This window comes from Elephantulus edwardii, unplaced genomic scaffold (genome assembly GCF_000299155.1).
Source record: "Elephantulus edwardii isolate Elephantulus edwardi_28Jun2011 unplaced genomic scaffold, EleEdw1.0 scaffold00279, whole genome shotgun sequence".
Classification (NCBI taxonomy): Eukaryota; Metazoa; Chordata; class Mammalia; order Macroscelidea; family Macroscelididae; genus Elephantulus; species Elephantulus edwardii.
The window spans coordinates 419,915-441,986 of record NW_006400029.1 but is presented as its reverse complement, the minus strand read 5'-3'; the positions used below and the strand labels follow the sequence as shown (position 1 = coordinate 441,986).

Here is a 22,072-nt window from a genome sequence, read left to right as displayed (position 1 = left end):
TGTGGTATATCTGTAAGAAGGACATCTCTGAGTTTCTCCTGCAGTGCTGGTCTTGTTTTTACAAACTCTCTTAGGTTTTGCTTTTCTGAGAACAGCAAGAAAATTTGACACCCACTTAAAAAAATTAAATTCTAAAAATTTGATCAGAAATAAATCAAATAGGAAACAAAAACAACTGAAATAATCAACAAAACTAAGAGTTGGTTCTTTGAAAAGGTCAATAATATTTACAAACCACTAGCAAAACTAAGAAAAAGAAGGAAAGGACACAAATAACCTGAATAAAAGATGAAATGGGTAATATCACAACAGAACCAACAAAAATAAAAAGGGTTAACATTGGAATATTATGAATAATTATACTCAAATATATGACTACAGAAAATGGACAAATACTTAGACATTCGCAACCTACCTATACTGAAACCAACTGAAATTGAAGACCTAAACAGACCCATCACAGAAAAAAAGAAGTTGAAAAGGTAATAAAACAACTTCCAGCCAAAAAAGCCCTAAACCAGATGGTTTTGTAAGTGAATTTTATCAAACTTCAGAGAAGAACTGTCACCAATGTTACATAAACTCTTTCAGAGAATAGAAAAAGATGAAAGTTTCCCAGAGTCATTCTATGAAGCAAGCATATACTTGATACCAAAGCCAGGTAAAGACACCACCAAAATAGAAAACTATAGCCCAGTATCTCTCATGAACATAGATGCAAAAATCCTGAATATAATCCTGGCCAATGCAATCCAACGATACCCAAAAAAAAATTCACCATGATTAAATGAGATTCATAATAGGCATGCATGGATCGTTAAACATCAATCACAAAAACAATCAATGTCACTCATCACATTAACAAAGCAAAGAACAAGAACCGCATGGTTCTATCAATTGATGCAGAAAAGGCCATTGACAAAATACAATGCCCATTGCTGATTAAAATACTCAACAGAATAGGATTAGAGGGGAATTCCTTAAAAAAAAAATTATATATATATATATCTCAGATATACAAGTACAAGAGCCAACATTGTTCTCAATGGAAAGAGATTAAAGGCAGCCCCTTTGAGAACAGGAACTAGACAAGGATGTCCACTATCACCTTTCCTATTCAATACTGTATTAGAAATCTTAGTGATAGCAATAAAACAAAGAAGGAAATTAGAGGTATCCAAATTGGCAAAGAAGGTAAAATTATCTCTCTATGCAGATGATATGATAGTATAGTTAGAAAATCTCAGCTTTGCTGAATTGCAAAGTGGCAGGATACAAGACCAATATACAAAAATCAACTGGATTTCTCTACAGTGACAAAGAGAATACAGAACTGGAGTTAAGAAATGCAATACCCTTCACAATTTCTAATCACAAAATTAAATTCTTGGTAGTAAATTGAACCCAAAGGATCTATTCAAAGAAAATTGCAAAACATTACTATAAGAAACACAAAGAGACCTGGAGAAATTGAAGAATATACCTTGCTCTTGAATAGGAAGACTAAGTATTGTGAAAATGACTATGCTACCAAAGGCAATTTACACATTCAATGGAATCCCAATACAAATATCAATTCGAATATTCAATGATACGGAAAAGGCAACCTCCAAATTCATTTGGAATGGAAATAAGCAAATAAGCAAAGCACTCCTTAAAAAGAGAAACAAGGTAGGAGACATCTCATTCCCTTATTTCAAATCCAACTACACTGCTTTGGTGGTCAAGACCCCTTGGTACTGGTACAATGACAGACACACAGATCAATGGAATAGCAGAAATCAGTTCATATACTTATTGTCAACTGATTTTTGACAAGGAGATGAAATCAGTTAAGTGGAGAAATGACAGCCTTTTTAACAAATTTTGTTGGCGAAATTGGAAAACTCTCTGCAGAAGACTCAAGAAAGATCCACACTTCACTCCATACACAAAAACCAACTCAAAGTGGATAATGGACCTAGAACTAAAACCAAGGACTCTAAACTTCCTTAGAGAAAACTTGGAAGAACTCTAAAAGCCCTAATGCACAACATAAACAGTCTTCCAAGCATCCTGAAAATTTACAAGTAGGAGAGGATAAAATAAATGAATCGGACCTTCTAAGAATCAAATCCCTATGCACATCCAAAAACTTCTCCAACAGGGTAAAAAGGGAAGCCACAGACTGGGGGGGAAATTATTTGGTAATGACGTGTCAGATAAGGGACTTATGTCTAGAATTTATAAAATACTCGAGCACCACAACAAGATAAAAGTAAACAGCCCAATTGAAAAATGGGCACGGGATACGAATAGACACTTCAACAAAGAAGACATTCAGTTGGTGAACAAACACATGAAGAAATGTTCAAAGTCCCTAGCTCTAAGAGAGAAGGAAAACAAAACAACTATGAGATATCATCTGACCACAGTAAGAATAGCAAAATTTAACAGAACATCAAACAACAAATGCTGGTGAGGTTGTGGAGAAACTGGAACCCTTATTCACTGTTGGTGGGAGTGTAAAATGTTGCAACCACTATGGAAGGCAGTATAGCACTTTCTCAAAAAGTTGGAATAGAAATACCATTTGACCCAGCAATTCCACTACTGGGACTATATCCTAAAGAAACCATAACTTCCCCCGAAGTAGATATCTGCACACCCATGTTTACTGTGGCTTTGTTCACAAAAGCAAAGAATTGGAGACAACTTAAGTGCCATCAACAAATTAATGGATAGAGCAGATGTGGTATAGTCACACAGTGAAATACTATGCTGCATTGAAAAACAAGGAACTCATGAATTATTATACAAAATGGGTGACCCTGGAGGACGTTATGCTGAGTGAAATATCTCAATCACAAAAGGACAAATACTGCATAACCCCACTGTTGTAAAGTGGGACTGATATCGGGGTTGGGGGAAACTAGGAAAAGAGGGGATAAATACTGCATAATGCATTGAAACAGATGAGGGAGCAAACTGTCTAAAAGGGATATATGATTAGCTATTATTGTCATAATAAGAGTCCAGAATAAAAACTGCATAGTGGAGTGGACTCAGCAGGGAGAGTGACAATGAAAGAATTTTTTCTTATTTTTAGAAGAGATAAGCGAACTGGGGGGAGGTGGGAGCGGGAAGGGAAGTGTGCAATAATGAATGAATGGAAATCCAAAGCCTCTAACATTTCATCAAAATTAATAAAAAATAGGAAAGAAAATAAAACCCAGAAATTAGGGTAGTAGGTGCTTTGAAGAATCTGTAAGAGAAAATAATTGGAGGAGAGTATGAAATATGCTCCAGTGGGGTGAAATTAATGGTCTATTTCTTGACCCGAGTGATGGTATCATAGGCTATTTCCTTTTTGCTAACTTTATAAAGTTTCATGCTTCTAACTTATACATTGTTCTATCAAAGTTGTGGTTGTTATGTGAGAAAAAAAAGTAATAAGAATTTTAAAAAGTATTATAAGACAGAGAAAGTACAATCCCCATAGTACTGGGGAGGGGGAAAGTAAAGCATGAAAATACAATCTAGATTATCAAGATAAATATTGCAGAAACTTTCAACAGTTTAAAGGGACAAAAAAGACAAATAGAAGAGATGGAAAAGAGAATTAGACAGAACACAAGAACCTCAACGTGAACTTCCTAGTAGAAAAAAGAGAAGATGGAAGGAAAATGAAGAAAAAGTAAGAATTATACAGGATCTGTCAAACAAAACAACATAAATATGACTGAACATCCAGAACAGGAGCTGAGCAAAGAGTACAGAGAACACTGTAGAAGAGGTACTAGAAGAAAACGTTCCAGTTATCATGAAAAATGAGGAAATACACACTCAAGATACTCAGGAACTCCAAACACATTAGATCCCAAAATAAAAACATCAAGATATACCATTGTAAAATTTTCCAACTGCCAGCAAAGGATCCCCTAACCAACAAAACTGTTTACCAAATATGAAGAATAAATTAGGTCATCTGCAGAAAAATAGCAACTTAAGGAATTCATGAGAGCAAGACAAACTTTACAATAGATACTAACGGAAGGCCATCACACAGAGAAACCAAAAGAAAGTGGATGGAAAATAGTTGTTGTTGTTGTTGTTGTGGTGGTGGTGGTGGTGTGCCGTCGAGACACTTGTGACTCATAGCGACCCTATGTACAACAGCCCTAAACTCTGCTCTGTCCTGTACCAATCACACTGACTCTGACACACCCATCCCAATTACCCCAACCAATGAACCAATCCACCTCATTGGGGGCTTTTCCCTTCTGCACTGTCTCTCCACCCTACCAAGCATGATGTCCCTCTCCAAGGACGTGTCCAACATGCAACATGTCCAAAGTATGTCAGACGGAGCCTTAGAATCCTTTCCTCCAAGGAGCAGCCTGGTTTGACCCTTTCCGGGATGAATCTGTTTGTTTTCCTAGCAGTCCATGGTATTCTCAATACTCTTCTCCAGCACCACAGCTCAAAGTCATCAATTTTCCTTCTATCCTCCTTAGTCATTGTCCAACTCTCTGATGCATAACAAGTGGTAGCAAAGACCATGGCCTGTATCAGACACACATTAGTTTCCAAAGAGACACCATTGCTCTTCAGTACTTTGGAGAGGTCCCTAACAGCAGACTTTCCCATGGCAATATGTCTTCTAATTTCCTGGCTGCTGGTGCTGAGAGTATTAACTGTGGAGCCAAGCAAACTGAAGCTGTGAACGATCTCAATCTCTTCCCCATGAATCCTGGTGCTGCTGGTTGGCCCAGTGGTGAGAATCTTTGTCTTCTTGACATTGAGCCTCAATCCATATTGGAGCCTGCTGTCCTTGACCCTCTGTAGCAGTGCTTCAGGTCCTCCTCAGTTTCAGCAAGCAGAGTTGTGTCATCTGTGTAATTAGCCATGACAAAAATAAAACAAACAAACAACAAAAAAAATGCAACAAAAGACAATGATAAAGCTTAGTCTGCCAGTTTAATGTGAATGGCTTAAATGCACCAGTTAAAAGAGTAGTAAAATGGCTAAAAATTCCAAAGCCCATCAACATGTAGCCTACAGGAAACATACCTAACAAATGATAAAAAGATAGACTAAAAATCAAAGGGCGGAAAAACATATACCTAGCAAATAACACCCACAAAAAAGCAGGAGTGGCAATAATAAACTCTGATAAAACAGACTTCAGGATAAAAACCACCATAAAAAAAACAGGAAGGTCAATATAAAATAATCAAAGGCACAAAAGAACAAGAGGGCATAATCTTAGTTAATATTTATTCATAAGCAGACAGACCTACAAAATGTATATAAAACAAAGATTAATAGACTTGAAGAAAGAAATAGATAAAAACACAATAGGAAACTGTCAACATGACACTCAACAGAGGACTTGTCAACTAGGAAGAAACCACCAGAGCACTCATCCAACTCGTCTTTACAAATATACACAGAGTACTCTGCACAACCAAACATCAGTTTACTTTCTTCTTAAGTGCACCAAGTACATTCTCCAGAATACACAATTTAGTATGAAACAAAGCAAGCCTCAACAAAATTAAAAACACTGAAATAATACAAAGTATCTTCTCAAGACCACAATGCCATAAAACCAGAAATTATTAACAAGAGGATAAAGATTTTCTAAAACCAACTAAAACCTACCAAGGTAGAAACTAAATAATATCTTGCTTGAGGACTACTGACAATAAGTAGAGACTTGTTATCATGAGTCAGAGTCTATTTAATAGCAACTAACAAATACTACTGGAGGAGAGGGAAGCTTTTATTCTACTATTTCATCAGAATAAATTCCTGGAGTGGAGCTGTCTGTATAAAAGATTCTGGACTGCATATATTTTGCAACATATTGCCGTCTAGAAAGATTGGACAGATTAGTGTTCCTGATACCCAGTTAAGAGTGCTCACCACATGTCAGAAACTCCTAGAGTCAGAGATGTCCTCCTCTGTGGTCTGAGCCAGACAGTAATGCTTCCTGCCCTGGTCAAGGATAGAAAGGGCTTCATCATCCCTACTCCAGGGTCTCCCTATTTCTGTGACACAGAGTCCTCATCCCTTCAGAGACATTGGTACCCTCTTCTCAAAATCAAACTTTGAAATGCACAATTAAGACAACAAAAACAAACATATATCCCCCAAACCTGTACATAGATCAACAATTGGTGTTCCGATAGAACAAGGGAATACTGCATAGTTTAAATCAGGAAAAGTATGAATCGGGGTTGTATCCTTTCTCCATATCTAATCAATTGGAGAGCTAGACTACATTAGAAACTATGTGGCAGAAAAACTGGAGGAAGAAGGAAGACATCAACAAATTACATTATGTAGATGACATAAACTCACTTATAGAAAAATGAAGAAATCTTGAAGTGCTTGCTGCAGAATACCAAAAGTCTTTAGTATGTATTACACCTCAACACGAAGAAAACAAAAAATCTTCTCCACTGTACCAACAGCTAATATCATGACAGATATCATGAAGAAAACTTGAAGTTGTCAACAATTCTATTTGAATCTGCAGTCAATATGATAGCATCAGTCAAGAAATTAAAAGATGTGTGAATTGGGAAAATTTGCTGTCTAGGACCTCTCCAGAGTATTAAAGGAAAAAGGATGTTAGTTTAAACATTAAGGTGTGCTGGATACAAAACATAGTCTTTTTATTTGCTTCCTATATGTGTAAAAAGTGGACAATGGATAATACAATAAAGACAAATCAATTTTCTTGAATTGTGGTATTAAAGAAGAGTACTAATTATCCCAAGGACTTATTAAAGGGCAAGCAAACCTGTCTGAGAGGAAGTATAAAAACAGTGCTCCTTAGAAGAAAGGATGGTAAAATTTTGTCTTACATACTTTGGGCATAATGTCCCTGGAAAAAAACCATCATGTTAGAAAGGATGGAGGGTCAGAGAAAGGGAAACTTCCAATGTGATGGATTGACACAATGACTATAACAGTGGGTTAGAATAATTAGAGATGGTGAGGAAGACACAATATATGGCAAGGTTCACAGGGTCTCTATGAGTCATGATTAACTCACTGATATCTAACAACAACTGCATGGTTTAAAATGGAGAAAGGTGTGTGTCAGGGCTATATCCTTTCTCCATACCTATCAATCTGTGTTCAAGGAGCAGGACTCTATGAAGACAAGTGTGGTATCAGGATAGGAGGAAGACTCATAAACTCACAGTATGCACATGACACAACCATATTTGCTGAAAGTGATGGGGATCTTTAAACATTTGCTTTAAAAAAATCAGAGTACAGCCTTTAATATGGATTACAAGAAGACAAAATGCTCACCATTGGGCTAATAGAGAACATCATGATAGATGGAGAAAAGACTGAAATGGTCAACCACTTCATCTTACTTGGATACACAGTCAATAGCCCTAGCACCAGCAGTCAAAAAATAAAAGTTAAGTTGCATTGGGAAAGTCTGTCATCAGAGATCTGTCCAAAGCACCAAGGAGCAATAAAGTCAGTTTAAAGACTAAGGTGCAAGTGATCTAGGCCATCATCTTTTAAATCACTTGCTGTACATTTGAGAGCTAGACAACGAATAAAGATTACAGAAGAAGAATTCATGCCTTTAATTTGTGGTGTTAGAGAAGACTTCTGAATATTCGGTGGACTCCAAAAGTATAAAAATATGGCTGGGAGAAAGTGGAACCAGAGTTCTTCCTAGAGGCCAAAAGGACAAAGCTTTGTCTAACATATTTTGGGCAAGTTGTTAGAAGGCACAATTCCTTGGAAAGAGACATAATACTTGAAAAAGTGGAGGTCAGTGAGTAAAGGAAAATTCTCTATGAAATGGATTGACCCAAAGACTGTAAAAATCAGCTCAAGTATGTCAGATACAATGAGGATGGTGTAGGATAGGACAGATCTGTTGTTCACAACATCACCAAGAGTCATACTGTACTTGAAGCACCTAACAGTAAAAAAGTAAAAAAATCCAAACAAATCTAGCAGCAGGGTTTTGATGTACAAGTAATATTTTATATTTCTCTGCTTGTGCTTTGAGTGACATATCTTATTAAGAAAATAATGGTAAATATAATAATGTATGCTACTCTATGAAGAAAAATGTAGCATCAGGATTAAAATAAGACTCATCAATAACCTTTGTTATATGGATAACACAACCTTGCTTGCTGAAAGTGAGAAAGACTTAAAGCACTTGTTGAAGAAGGCTGAACACTGCAGCCTTCAATATCGATTGAATCTCAATGTCATGAAAAAAAATTCTCACCACTGGACTGATAGGCAACATCATGATAGATGGAGAAAAGATTGAGATAGTCAATAATTTTATTTTACTTGGATCCAAAATCAATACATTTGGTACCAGGAGTGAGGAGATCAGGTGACATAATGGACTGGGAAAGTCTTTAGTAAGGGACTTCTTAAAATTACAGAGGAGTAATGATGCAAATTTGAGGAATAAGGTGGGCCTGATTCAGGTCTTTTCAATCACCTTCTATTTATCTAGAAGCTGGACAATGAATAAGAGTGAGAGAAGAATTCACACCTTTGAACTGTGGTTTTGGGGGAGAGTGCTGATGATTTCATGATTTTCCAAAAGAACGGATTTGTCATCAAGAAGGTGCAACCAGAGCGTTCCTTAAAGACAAAGATGGCGAAGTGCTGTCTCATATACTTATATTGCTAGGAGAGGTTATTCCTTGGAGAGGGACATCAGGCTTGGGAAGGTGGAGAGACAGTGAAAGAGAGGAAGATCCTCAACCACATGTTTTTATATGGTGAATGTGGCAATGGGCTTGAGTGTGTCAGAGATGCTGAGAATGGCACAGAATAGGACAATGTTCAGCTCGGTTCTTTATTGGGTCACAGTGGGACATACTTGACTCGAGGGTACTTAACAACAAGTCTCTGGAAGTGAAATAGCAAATAAATGGTCATAAACAGCTTTTCATGTCCTCACAGACTCTAAATACAATTTGACAGAATTATTAAATTCAATACATTAATATTTAAGTGTATTTTCAATTTATTATTAACACTTACTAATGTGGAAATTTCCACTTTCCAAACTCCCACCAAGTGATGACATATCTTGAGTGCTGCAATCTGGAGGTAAATAGCCAGGGTTACAATGGCAATGTTTTTTATTATTGCATACCTGAAACCAGAAAAATATGACCTCAGAAGAGAAGTAACTGCAATTTTATATACATATATATATATATATATATATATATATATATATATACACACACACACACACACACTCATACACACACATATATATATGTTTGTTGTTGTTGTTATGTGCCGTCGAGTCGCTTGTGACTCATAGCGACCCTATGTACAACAGCTCTAAACTCTTTTCTGTCCTGTGCCAATTGCACTATCTCTGGCACTCCCATCCCGATTAGCCCAGTCACTGAATCAATCCACCTCATAGAATACATAACTTTTAGTTTCATTTCATAGCACTGGTACTTACACCTCGATCATTGCAATGTTTCTTTTTGTCGCAGTCATAATTCAAGTAACTCATATCAACACATTGCTTATCCTTGCAAACCTGAGAAATTAATCAGAAGAAATTAACTGAGATGTCATTGGAATTCCCTATCTAATTACATGGATTTCATTCTACATGGACATCAAAGATATTAAATAATATACTAACAATAAAGGATTAATGTGTAGTAGTATTAATGTGTATTAGTAGAATTTTTCAACATTATATGAAAATTCAGGTATGCAGGAGCATAGAAAACAGAAAACACCTATTCCCTATGTATAATGTGAGTTATTGTTGTTGTTATGTGCCATCGAGTCGCTAGCAACTCATAGCAACCCTATGTACAAGAGCCCTAAACCCTGCTCTAGCCTGTGCCAAGAAACCTGGAGAACAACCACTTGGCCAACTGACTGGAAGAGATCTATATTTGTTCCCATTCCAAAGAAGGGTGAACCAACAGAGTGTGAAAACTACAGAACAATATCATTGATTTCACATGCAAGCAAGATTCTACTGAAGATTATTAAAAATCGACTGGATCAACACATCTACAGAGAACTGCCAGAAGTCCAGACTGGGTTTAGAAGGGGTCGTGGTACTAAGGATATTATAGCTAATGTTAGATGGATCTTAGCTGAAAGCAGGGAGTACCAGAGGAATGTCTATCTGTGTTTCATTGACTACGCAAAGGCATTTGACTGTGTGGATCTTAACAAACTGTGGCTGACTCTGAGAAGAATGGGAATACCAGAACACTTCATTGTGCTAATGCAAAACCTATACTTGGACCAGGAGGCAGTTGTCAGAACAGAGCAGGGAAACACTGCATCGTTCAAAATTGGGAAGGGCATCCATCAGGGATGTGTCCTATCTCCATACCTTTTCAACCTGTCTGCAGAACAGATTATCCAGGAGGCTGGGCTCTATGAGGAGAAATGCGGCATCAGGATTGGTGGAAGATGCGTCAACAATCTGCGTTATGCAGATGACACAACCCTGTTTGCTGAAACTGAGGAGGACCTGAAGCACTTGCTGCAGAGGGTCAAGGACTGCAGCCTTCAACATGGATTGAGGCTCAATGTCAAGAAGACAAAGATTCTCACCACTGGACCAATTGGCAGCATCAGGATGCATGGGGAAGAGATTGAGATTGTTCACAGCTTTAGTTTGCTTGGCTTCACAGTCAAACACTCTTGGCACCAGCAGCCAGGAAATAAAAAAAAATATATTGTGATGGGAAAGTCTGCTGTTAGGGACCTCTCCAGAGTACTGAAGAGCAATGGTGTCTCTCTGGAGACTAAGGTGCATCTGATACAGGCCATAGTCTTTGCAATCACTTGTTATGCATCAGAGAATTGGACAATGACTAGGGAGGATATAAAGAGAATTGATGCCTTTGAATTGATGCCTCTACTCTACTCTAATCAACTCAAGGTGGGTCAGAGACCTGGAAGTAAAGCTCAAAACCATAAAATTCATGAGACTAACTGGGACCATATTTCAACGGCCTAGTAGTCTATGGTACAAAGAGAACTGCTAAATACAGCCAGAAATGCATAAACTGGAGAGGATAAAATTGAAGAATTGGAGCTTCTAACAATTAAATGCACCTTTCTTTTGATGTTTCCTGGATCATTCATGATTTTCCCCAGAGCATATTTACAAATTCAACTCAAAGCTTGAATTTGTTTTTTAGTTCTTTTAGTTTATGAAATGTTGAGCAAGTTCTTCTCTTTTTATTTTCCAATTATCTCTGTACATTTCAATATATTTTGCTTTGTTTTCTCAAGCTGCGCTTTGAAATTTGTTCATTTCTTTCTTTTCAGCATTTGTCCCCTTTGTTTTGGCTTTTTTATTGCTCAAGTGCAATATTCAGAGTCTCTTCTGATATCTATTTTGGATTTTTGTTTATTTTGTTTTTGTAAAAAACCTTTTGCTTTTTTCATGATTGATGTCATCCCACAACTCATCTGGTATTTGATCACTGGTGTTCAATGCTTCTATTCTTTTTTTAAGATGACTTTTAAATCCGGGTGAGATAGCCTGAAGATCATATTCTGGTTCTTATAGACATTTTTAGTTTTCTTCAACCATCAATTTGAACTTGCACATGAAAACTTAAGGGCTGTTCCACAGTCAGCACCTGGCTTGGTTTTAAATGCTGAGTTTCTCCAATGATACAGATAGTCATTTTGACTCCTATGAATTCCACAATATTTCTTATTATAGAGAAATAAAAAATGACTAATAATGACATATCAGGGCACTGTGGTGGTAAGTAATGAGTAAGGAGTTTTGCTTCAAACCTAAAAGTAACTGGTTTGAATGTCTGGGCTGCTCCTTAAGAGAAAGATGAGTAATCTCTGTTGAGGGAGAGGAAGACCTTCAACCAGATGTATTAACACAGTGACTGCTGCAATGGGCTAAAGTGCTTCAGAAATCATGAGGGTAGCGCAAGAAAAGACAGGGTTCAGATATGTTGGTCATAGGGTCGCTATAGACTGTACTCACCTCGACAGCACCCAAAAACAACAACAACAACAAAAACAACAAAAACAATATGTGATTTAAAGACTCTAAAACTTGGTAGAGGGTCAGTCATGAGTCAGTCCTGCCTTCATGGCAATAATATGACTTAATTTTGAGTCTTTTAACAAAATAGTATTATGTTCTTCTTGTCAATTGTCATCAAATGTGCTCCAACTCTGTGACTCCATATACAAAGCATTGCTCAGTCTTGCATTATCCTTTTAGTATCTACTGTGCTTTAGCCCGTTTGTTATAGCCATTGTATCAATCAAACTGTCTTTCAGCAAAAACTGGCCCCTCCTAAACTATGCTCAAGGTATGTGTGACTAATTCTACACACCTTTTCTAATAAGGGCATTCTAGCTGTGCTTCTTTGTAGTGTTATCTGTTTGTTCCTTTGATGGTTCATGGTATATTTTTTTTACTTGAGATTTAATGAAAATTTATAGGGAACTTGGACTTCCCTTCATTCATTGCTGCATTTTCCTCTTTGCCCACCCCACCCCAATTAATTTTTCTCTTTGAAAAAAAAAATTCTTACATTGTTGTGCAATCTCCCCCTGCACCTCCCCCACAGTCCACTTTACTATGCAGCTCTTATTCCGGACTGTTGTCATGAATTTAATACCTAATCATATATTCCTTTTAATGCTCTTGACAAAATATTTTAAGGCATTAATTCCTTTTTCGTCTTCATTATCCATTGTCCAACTTTCACTGAAAAAATATGACAGTATAGCGTTCTTTTGCAGATTTGATTGATATATTCTTTGGTTCCTTGACTGCTGCTTTTGTGGGGGTTGATTGTGGATCAGAGTAAAATTAAATCCTTGACAAAGTACATTTTTTTCTGCCCTTTATTATGATTTTCTTTATTGGTCCAGTGGTGAGAATTTTCGTTTTCATTTGTTGAGGGGTAATATGCAAAATTATAGTTGTAAGAAACTATATTGTCATCACAAAGGCACACAGTTTGAATCCAACAGCTGCTCCATGAAAGAACTGGCAATTTCCTCCTGTGTGATTTGCTGCCTCTGAAAACTCACTGGAGGGTCAGCTATGAGTTGTTTCCAACTGTACTGAACATAATAATAATAACATAATCTTTATTACTGATACTTTGTCAGTAAGTACTTCAAGGTTTCTTTGTTTTATACAAGAAAGACAGTGTATATTGGAGACTGTTAATGAATTATCTTCCAAAATCGATGCAGAATTGATATAATTCAGTTTTGCAAATCATTTTCTCAGCATACAAATTGAAGAGCTACTGTGAAATGATACAGTACTGATACACATCTTTTCTAATTTTAAAATATGCAGCATCTCTTTGTTGTGTTTGAACAAGTGTATATTTATCTGTGTACAGTTTGTGAACCAATAGAAAGTGTTTAGAATTCCTATTATTCACAATGTTATGTATGATTTGTTCTGAGCCACATAATTCTTGACAGTGTCAATAAAACACAAGTAAACTGCTTTCAACCAAGATCCATCTGATGCCAGTGATGGTATTTCTTGATTTAAGTTCTTTTCTGAATCCAGGTTAAATTTCTGGAAGTTCCCTAACTAATTATTGGGGAATTCTTTTCAGTAATATTTTACTTGGGTGTGATACTAATGATGTTGTTGTTGTTAGGTGTCTTTGAGTCAGCTATGACTAATGGTGGCCATATGAAAAACAGATTAAATCCTTGCCCTAGGCTGCATCATCTTTAAAATTTGTTTCCTGTGCAAGTTTCTAAATAATATCTCATACTTTTTACTGTTTAGCAAAATCGCAGAAATTGAAAACAACATTCCTCAGACATCAAATATGTGATTTTGAAAATCAAGGTTAATGAAAACACATGTATTACAAAAATGTAAACATGACTATACTTTTGTGTGGCAATTTAAAGTAATTTTTAAAAAAATTATTTTGGGTTCTTCCATTTGCTAAAGTTCTAGGTGGGCAGCAACAAAGAGAGGCTCTAATACAGTATGTATGGAAATGCTTATTTGAAACAAAAATAATAGATTCTAAATATTCACATTAGCACTTGAACATATGTTTAGGTTTCATTTATACTCGGTTACAAATAAATTATAGTTTGTTTCTTAGCTATTCATACACACACACACACACAGAGTTTATTTTGCTCCCTTGTTAACTAAAGTTTGTGTTTCCCTTTGTTTTTAAATAAATGTAGTAATATAATTTGTGTTGGAATAGAAAGATTTTAAATTTTAACTCCAGAACTGTCAGTTAAATTAATTTGAAATCTGTTGCATTGCAAGAGCCGTGTTGTATATGAATTTATTATATCGTTGTTGTTAGCTGAAGCTGAGTAAGTGGATCCTGTGTACAATGATCCCATCCTATATTTACAATTCTTTCAAGCCTTTTGCTGTAGTCACTGTATCAATTTCCTCAGTTGTTGTTCTTAGGTACTGTAGTGTCAAGTATGACTGACTCATGACCAACAAGCAACTCTATGAACAAAAGACCTGTTCTGTGACATCCTTATCATCTCTGACACACTTGAGCCCGACGGTCTTTCTCTCTTATGCTGACCCTCCACATTTTCAAGCATTCCTTTCCAAGGAATAGCTTCTCCTAGCTACATGCCCCAAGTATGAGAGATGAAACTCCTTCCATTCAAGGAGTACTCTCAGTTAACTTTTTCCAAGACATAACTGTTTGTTCTTTTGGTAGCCCATGGATTCCATACAATACCACAACTCAAAGGCATCAGGTTTTTTATCATCTGTACTCACTGTCCAGCTCTCAGAAGTGTAGTTAGCAATTGAAACAACCATGAAATGATCCAGGTACTCTTTAATTTTCATACTGACATCATTGTTCTTCAGTATTTTAGAGAGATCCCTGGTAGCAGACTTGCCCAATGAAATATGTCTCCTATTCTGACAGCTGGTACCAAGGTTGTTGAATGTTGATCTAAGCAAGGTGAAATCATTGACAAAATCAATCCTTTCTCCATCTATAACAATGGTGCCTATTGACCCAGTTGTGAGGATTTTATGTTTCTGATGTTGAGATGTAATCCATATTGAAAGCTATAATCCTTCATCTTTTGCAGCAAACATTTCAACTCCTCCTCATGTTCAGTGAGCAATGTTATATCATCTGTGTACTGGAGGTGGTTGATGAGTCTTCCTCAGATCCTGATGCTCTTTCTTCTTCATAGAGTCCAGACTGATGAACTATTTGCTCAGCATATAGATTGGCTCCATATAGGTATGGAGAAAGGATACATCCCTGACATACACTTTTCCTGACTTTAAATCTTTGCTCCATTTGAACAAGAGCTTCTGGGTCAAATAAGGATCTCCTTTTTCACTGATCTACTTTCTCAAATACGGTGTCTTTCTCCAGGGATGGGTCTTTATAACATACCAAAAATATGTGAGACCTAGTGTCACTGGTTTCCCTTCTAAAAAGGAAATGCGTTTCTTAGTGGCAAGTTTGTTCTTCATTTTTTTTATATTCATTTTTTCCACTTTATTTTTATTTTCTATTTGTTGGAATAAAAATTTGTATACACTATGCATCATTCATGTACATGGTGTTTAACATAATCCTACATTAACACTGTGTTCCAAAGAGTCTTCTTACAAAATAGGTCAGGTTATTCTTTTAACAGTCTTTTAACATATTTGATGTTCTTCAACAACACCAGAATTATTCTTTGGTCTCCCGTGTTTATTGTCCAACTTTCACATGCATATGATGTGACTGAAAATATTTCTCCTTGGGTCAAGTTGTTGTTGTTGTTAGGTGCCGTCAAGTCGCTCACTACTCATAGCGACCCTATGTACAACAGCCCTAAACCCTACTCTATCCTGTGCTAATTGCACTGCCTCTGACACACCTATTCCGATTACCCCAGTCACTGAATCAATCCACCTCACAGAGTGTCTTCCCCTCCTATGCTGTCCCTCCACCCTCCCAAGCATGATGTCCCTCTCCAAGGACCTCCTTACAACATGTCCAAAGTATGTCACACGAAGCCCCAGAATCCTTGCCTCCAAGGAGCAGCGTGGGTTAACCCTCTCCAGGATGAATCAGTTTCTTTTCTTGGCAGTCCATGGTACATTCGGTAATTTTCTCCAGCACCACAGCTCGAAGACATCAATTCTCCTTCTGTCCTCCCTTAGACGTTGTCCAACTCCCTGACACATAGCAAGTGATTGCAAAAACCACAGCCTGTATCAGACGCATCTTAGTCTCCAGAGTGACACCATCACTTTCCCATCGCAATACATTTTTTTGATTCCCTGGCTGCTGGTGCCAAGAGTGTTGACTGTGAAGTCAAGCAAATTAAAGATGTTAACAATCTCAGTCTCTTCACCATCCATCCTGATGCTGCCAATTGGTCTGGTGGCAAGAATCTTTGTCTCCTTAACATTGAGCCTCAATCCATGTTGGAGGCTGCAGTCCTTGACCCTCTGCAGCAATTGCATCAGGTCCTCCTCTGTTTCAGCAAGCAGGCTGGTGTCATCTGCATAACGCAGATTATTAATAGATCTTCCACCAATCCTGATGCCACACTTCTCCTCATAGAGCCCAGTCTCTTGGATAATCTGTTCTGCATACAGGTTGAAAAGGTATGGATAGGACACATCCCTGGTATACACCTTTCCCAATTTTGAAAGATGCAGTGTTTCCCTGCTGTTCTGATGACTGCCTCTTGGTCCAAGTATAGGTTTCTCATTAGCATGATCAAGTGTTCTTGGATTCCCATTCTTCTCAGAGTCAACCACAGTGTGTTATGATCCACACAGTCAAATAACTTTGCAGTCAAATGCCTTTGCATAATCAATGAAACACAGATAGACATTTCTCTGGTATTCCCTGCTATCAGCTAATATCCATCTAACATCAGCTACATTATCCCTAGTACCATGACCCCTTCAAAACCCAGCCTCGACTTCTGGCAGTTCTCTGCTGATGTGCTGTTCCAGTCATTTTTGGATAATCTTCAGTAGAATCTTGCTTGCATGTGAAATCAATGATATTGTTGTACAGTTTCCACACTCTGTTGGGTCACCCTTCTTTGGAATGGGAACAAAGATCTCTTCCAGTCAGTTGGCCAAGTGGTTTTTCAGGGTCAGGTACAGTTTATATATTCTTGCACTTTAGCACCTCTCCAAAGCACTAGAGAAATGGTGTCATTCTGGAGATTAAGGAGTGCCTGATACAGCCATGGTGTTTGCAATCACTTGTTATGCATCACAGAGTTGGACAATGACTAGAGAGGATAGAAAGAGAACTGATGCCTTTGAGCTGTGGTGCTGGAGAAGAGTATTCTATATACAATGGACTGCTAAGAAAACAAACAGGTTCATCCTGGAGAAGGTTAAACCAGGCTGCTCCTTGGAGGAAAGGATTAGGAGGCTTTGTTTGACATACTTTGGACATGTTCAAGGAGGGACCAGTCCTTGGAGAGGAACATCATGCTTAGTAGGGTGGAGGGACAGAGGAAGAGGGGAAGATCCTCTATGAGGTGGATCGATCCAGTGACAGGGATAATTGGGTAGGTTTGTGGGAGACAGTGAGTTTGGCACAGGACAGAGCAGGGTTTCGGGCTGTTGTACACAGGGACACTGACACTATGAGTTGCAAGCGACTCGACAGCACATAACATCATTATAAATTTCATAATCTAGAATTATGATATTTATCACTATAAATTTCATAACCTAGAAAACTATCCATAGGTATTCATATGGAATGATAAAACAGTAAATATTAGCATGAGAAATAAATATTTTATAAATATTTTAACAAATTAGATTAATACAGGGAAATCTGGTAATCTGTGGAAAGTAGAGGTATGAATCCAAAGACCACACCCTTCTGTTGGGTGGCATCCACTAGTGACTCCCTAGGAGAAAGGTGTCCAAATTATGTATGTGTATATACACATATATACACACACACACACACACACACACACACACACAATGTTATGTGCTGCGGAGTTGTTTTTTCCTCATAGCGATGCTATGTACAACTTGTTATATGTAGATGACACAATCTTACTTGCCCGAAGCAGAAAAAAACCTGAAGCATTTTGCTGTAGAAGGTGATGTACTGTAGTCTACAATGTAAATTAAAGGTCTACATCAAGAAGACAAAAATTGTGTCCACTGGACCTACTGGTAGCACCATGAAAGAGGGAGAAGAGATTGAGGATGAAATGCATTGGGAAGTCATCTGTCAGTGTCCTCTCCATAGTGCTAAAGAGAAATTATATAAATCTAGAGACTAAGATGCCTCTGATTCGTGTCATGGTACTTGCATTTACATGCTATGCATCAGAGAGCTGGACAATGATTAAGAATTACAGAAGAGATGCAACCACTATGGAAGGCGATATGGCGTTTTCCCAAAAAGTTGCAAATAGAGATACAATTTGACCCAGCAATTCCACTACTGGGAAAATACCCCAAAGAGACCATAACTGACATCCAAGCAGAAATACACACTCCCTTGTTTACCGCAGCTTTGTTCACAATAGCAAGGAGCTGGAAACAACCCAAGTGCCCATCAACAAATGATCTGAAAGAGAAGCTGTGGTATATTCACACAATGGAATACTACGCTGCATTGAAAAACAAGGAACTCATGCAATATTATTCAAAATGGGTGACCCTGGAGGACATTATGCTGAGTGAAATATCTCAGTCAAAAAAGGACAAATACTGTATGATGCCACTGTTGTAAAACAGGACTGACCTTGGGGTTGGGGGGAGACTGAGAAATATGTGTTTAATTATGTATACTACATTGAAACAGATGAGGGAGAAAACTGTTTAAAAGGGATATGTGGTTGGGTATCTTTGTCATGACGGGAGTCCAGAGGGAAGGCTGCATAGTGCAGTGGCCCTGGGAGGAGGGATTATAAAACAATGAAAGACTTTTTCTTTTACTTTTCCAAGAGGGTAGAGCACTGGGCGGGGGAGGGGGGGGGGATTGGGAGGGGAGAAAAGTGCAACAATGAATTAATGGAAAGCCAAAGTCTCTGTAAATTTTCATTAAAATTAATAATCAATTTTTTTTAAGAAAAGAATTACAGAAGAAGAATCAATGCCTTTGAGTTATGCTGGAAAAGAGTATTGAACATACCATGCACCACCAAGAGGACAAGCAGGTGTCTTGAAAAGGGTGAAACTAAGTTTCTCCTTGGCATATGGCCAGAAGAGCCAGTTCTTTGAGAAGCTTGCTTGGAAGCTTCACCTCATGCTTGGAAGGGTGGAAAGACAATGCAGGAGAGGAAGATCCCTGATAGGATTGACACAATAAGTAGGCTGATGAGGGTTGGTGTGTCAGAGTCAGTGAGACAGATTCAGGATAGAGCATGCTTCAGAACTATTGCACATACAGTTACTGAGTTGCAGAAAATACAATAGCACATAACAACAGTGACAACAACATATAAATTAAAATATATTTAAATTGGCCATCTTTCTGCTATGTAGTCACTGGTGGATTCTCAATGCCAGAGAGGTGTGGCCTTGGGTTAACAGCTCAACTCTCTACAGAATTGATGGGATACCAATTGTTACAACTAATGGATGCACCCTAGAAATTTACCAGGAAATGTAGATGACAGCAGCTTGGTCAAATGACTAGAACAGATCCATATTGATTCCCATACCCAAGAAGAGTGAGCCAAAAGAATTTAGAAATTATCACACAGTATTATTAATATTACATCCAAGCAAAATACTTCTGAAGATCATTTAAAAACAGAACAGTATACAGAGAAATGCCAGAAGTTTATCCTGGAGTTAAATGAGGTCATGGCACCAGAGATATCATTGCTTATGTCAGACAGACACAAATTAAAACAAAGAACACACGAAAATCTATATTTGTGCTTTTTTGACTATGCAAAGTCATTTGACTCTGTGGATCATAACAAATTGTTGCTAACATTGAGAAGAATTGGAATGCAAGAACAGTTAACTGTGTTCATGTGAAACCTGTACCTACACCAAGAGGATATCATGTGAAAAGAGCAAAGGAATACTACATGGTGTAAAATTTAAAAAGATATGCATCAGGGTGGCACACTCTCTCCATATGAGAAAATTATTCAAGAACCTGGACTCTACAAAGAAGAATATGGCACAAGATCAGAGGATGATTCATCAATAAATTGTCACTCAGATGCTGCTGCTTGATGGTGAGGAGGACTTGAAACATTTGCTGATAAAGATCAAAAAATATATATGGATTGCATCTCAAGGTCAAAAAACCAAAAATTCTCACCACTAAACTGTAGACAACATCATGCCTGTCAGTGACACCATCTTACTTGAATCCACAATCAACACCCTTGGCACCAGCAGCCAGGACAGGCAGGAAACTTTCCAAATTATTGAGGGGAAATGATGTGACTTTGAATGATGTCATATGGTTTCAGACCGTGGCCTTTTCAATCACTTGCTATACATCTGAGCTGGAAAATGAATAAGTATGACAGAAGAAGAATTGATCTCTTTGAGTGTGGTGTTGAAGAAGAGTATTGAGTATCTAACAGTCTACCAAAAGAACAAACAGATAATGTCTTAGAGAGGATGCAGGCAGAGTGCTCCTTGGAGGAAAAGACAACAACGCTTCATTTCACATACTTTGGCAATAGACGTAAGGTTTGGAAAGGCAGAGGGCAGGTTAAAGAGAGGAAGACCTTCCACCAAATGGATTGTTATAACTGCAGTAATGGGCTCAAGTGTGTCAGAGATGCTGTAGATGGTACAGGATAGGTCAGGGTTCAAATCTGTTGTTCACAGATTATCTATGAGTCACACTCCACTCAATGGTACTTAACAATAAGATGTGTGTATGTGTGTGTGTGTGTTGTTGTTTTTGTTATTGTTGTTGCTGCTAGGTGCCACTGAGTTGTGGACAACTCATAGTTACCCCATGAATGAAAGACCTGAACACTTTTAAAACTCTCATCATTTCTCCAAGTTCGTAGAGTTTCCAGAGGCAAGCCATTTTGGAAGTGGATGCTACTCCTGCAAGGCTGTTTTAATGGGGGAGTTCCACCAAACACTGCCTACCATGCATAACCATTATCACATTTGACACATCAGTGTCACAGTGTTTAGCATCACATCAACCACGAGTTACCTCTGTACAGCAAATGGACAGACCAGTGATATACAACAACATTTATATTTATTATGTAAGAGTACTGAATATACCATGGACTGCTAGGAGAACAAACTTCTAGGTTCATGCAAGAGAGGGTGAAAACAGGCTGCTCCTTGGAGACAAGGATTCTGAGGCTTCATCTGACATATGCTGGGCATGTTGCAAGAAGGGAGCAGAGCTTGGAGAGGGACAACATACTTGGGAAGGCAGAAGAAAAGAGCAAGAGAGGAAGACCCTTGATGAGATGGATTGAGTGACTGGACAATTGGGGGTAGGTGTGGCAGAGACAATAAGGTTGGCTCAGGATAGAGCTGTTATACAGTGTTGCTATGAGTCACAAGCAACTCGATGGCACATAACAACAAAACTAATTATAATATATATTTAAGTATTAAATATATAATCATATATGTTGTCGTTACGTGTCATCAAGAGTAACTCATAGTAACCCTATGAACAAAAAGATCTGAACCTTCTTCTATCCCACACCATCCTCATACATCTTGACATACAAGAGCCCATTGCTGCAGTCACTGGTTCAATCCACCTGGTTGAGGGTCTTCCTCTCCTTCACTGATCCTCCCCCATTCCTAGCATCATGCCCCTTTCCAGGGAACATACCCAAACTATGTGAGGTGAAGTCTCATCTTTCATGCCTCTGTTCAGTATTTCAGTACTATACTTTGCCACACCCACAGGTGGAAAAGGCCCAAGGCTGGGACAAGTTTGTTCCTGGGAAAGCGCCATACTGCTTTCCACAGGGGTTGCACCATTTTACACTCCCACCAACAGTGAATCGGGGTTCCAGTTTCTCCACAACCTTGCCAGCATTTGTTGCTTGCTGTTCTGTTAAATTTTGCTAT

The 22,072-nt window shown here is 37.9% G+C and overlaps 1 protein-coding gene across 1 annotated transcript in view; it reads right to left on the bottom strand.

Moving 5' to 3' along the window:
• The window catches only part of LOC102845674 (disintegrin and metalloproteinase domain-containing protein 2-like), a 210,866-nt gene that overhangs the window by 19,361 nt on the left and 169,433 nt on the right, over positions 1 to 22,072 (bottom strand). The window contains exons 16-18 of the mRNA XM_006900301.1: positions 18,087 to 18,144; positions 9,485 to 9,565; positions 9,043 to 9,157 (exon numbers count right to left, since the gene is read on the bottom strand). Coding sequence (XP_006900363.1) covers positions 9,043 to 9,157; positions 9,485 to 9,565; positions 18,087 to 18,144 — 254 coding nt within the window. The remainder of the gene's footprint in view (positions 1 to 9,042; positions 9,158 to 9,484; positions 9,566 to 18,086; positions 18,145 to 22,072) is intronic.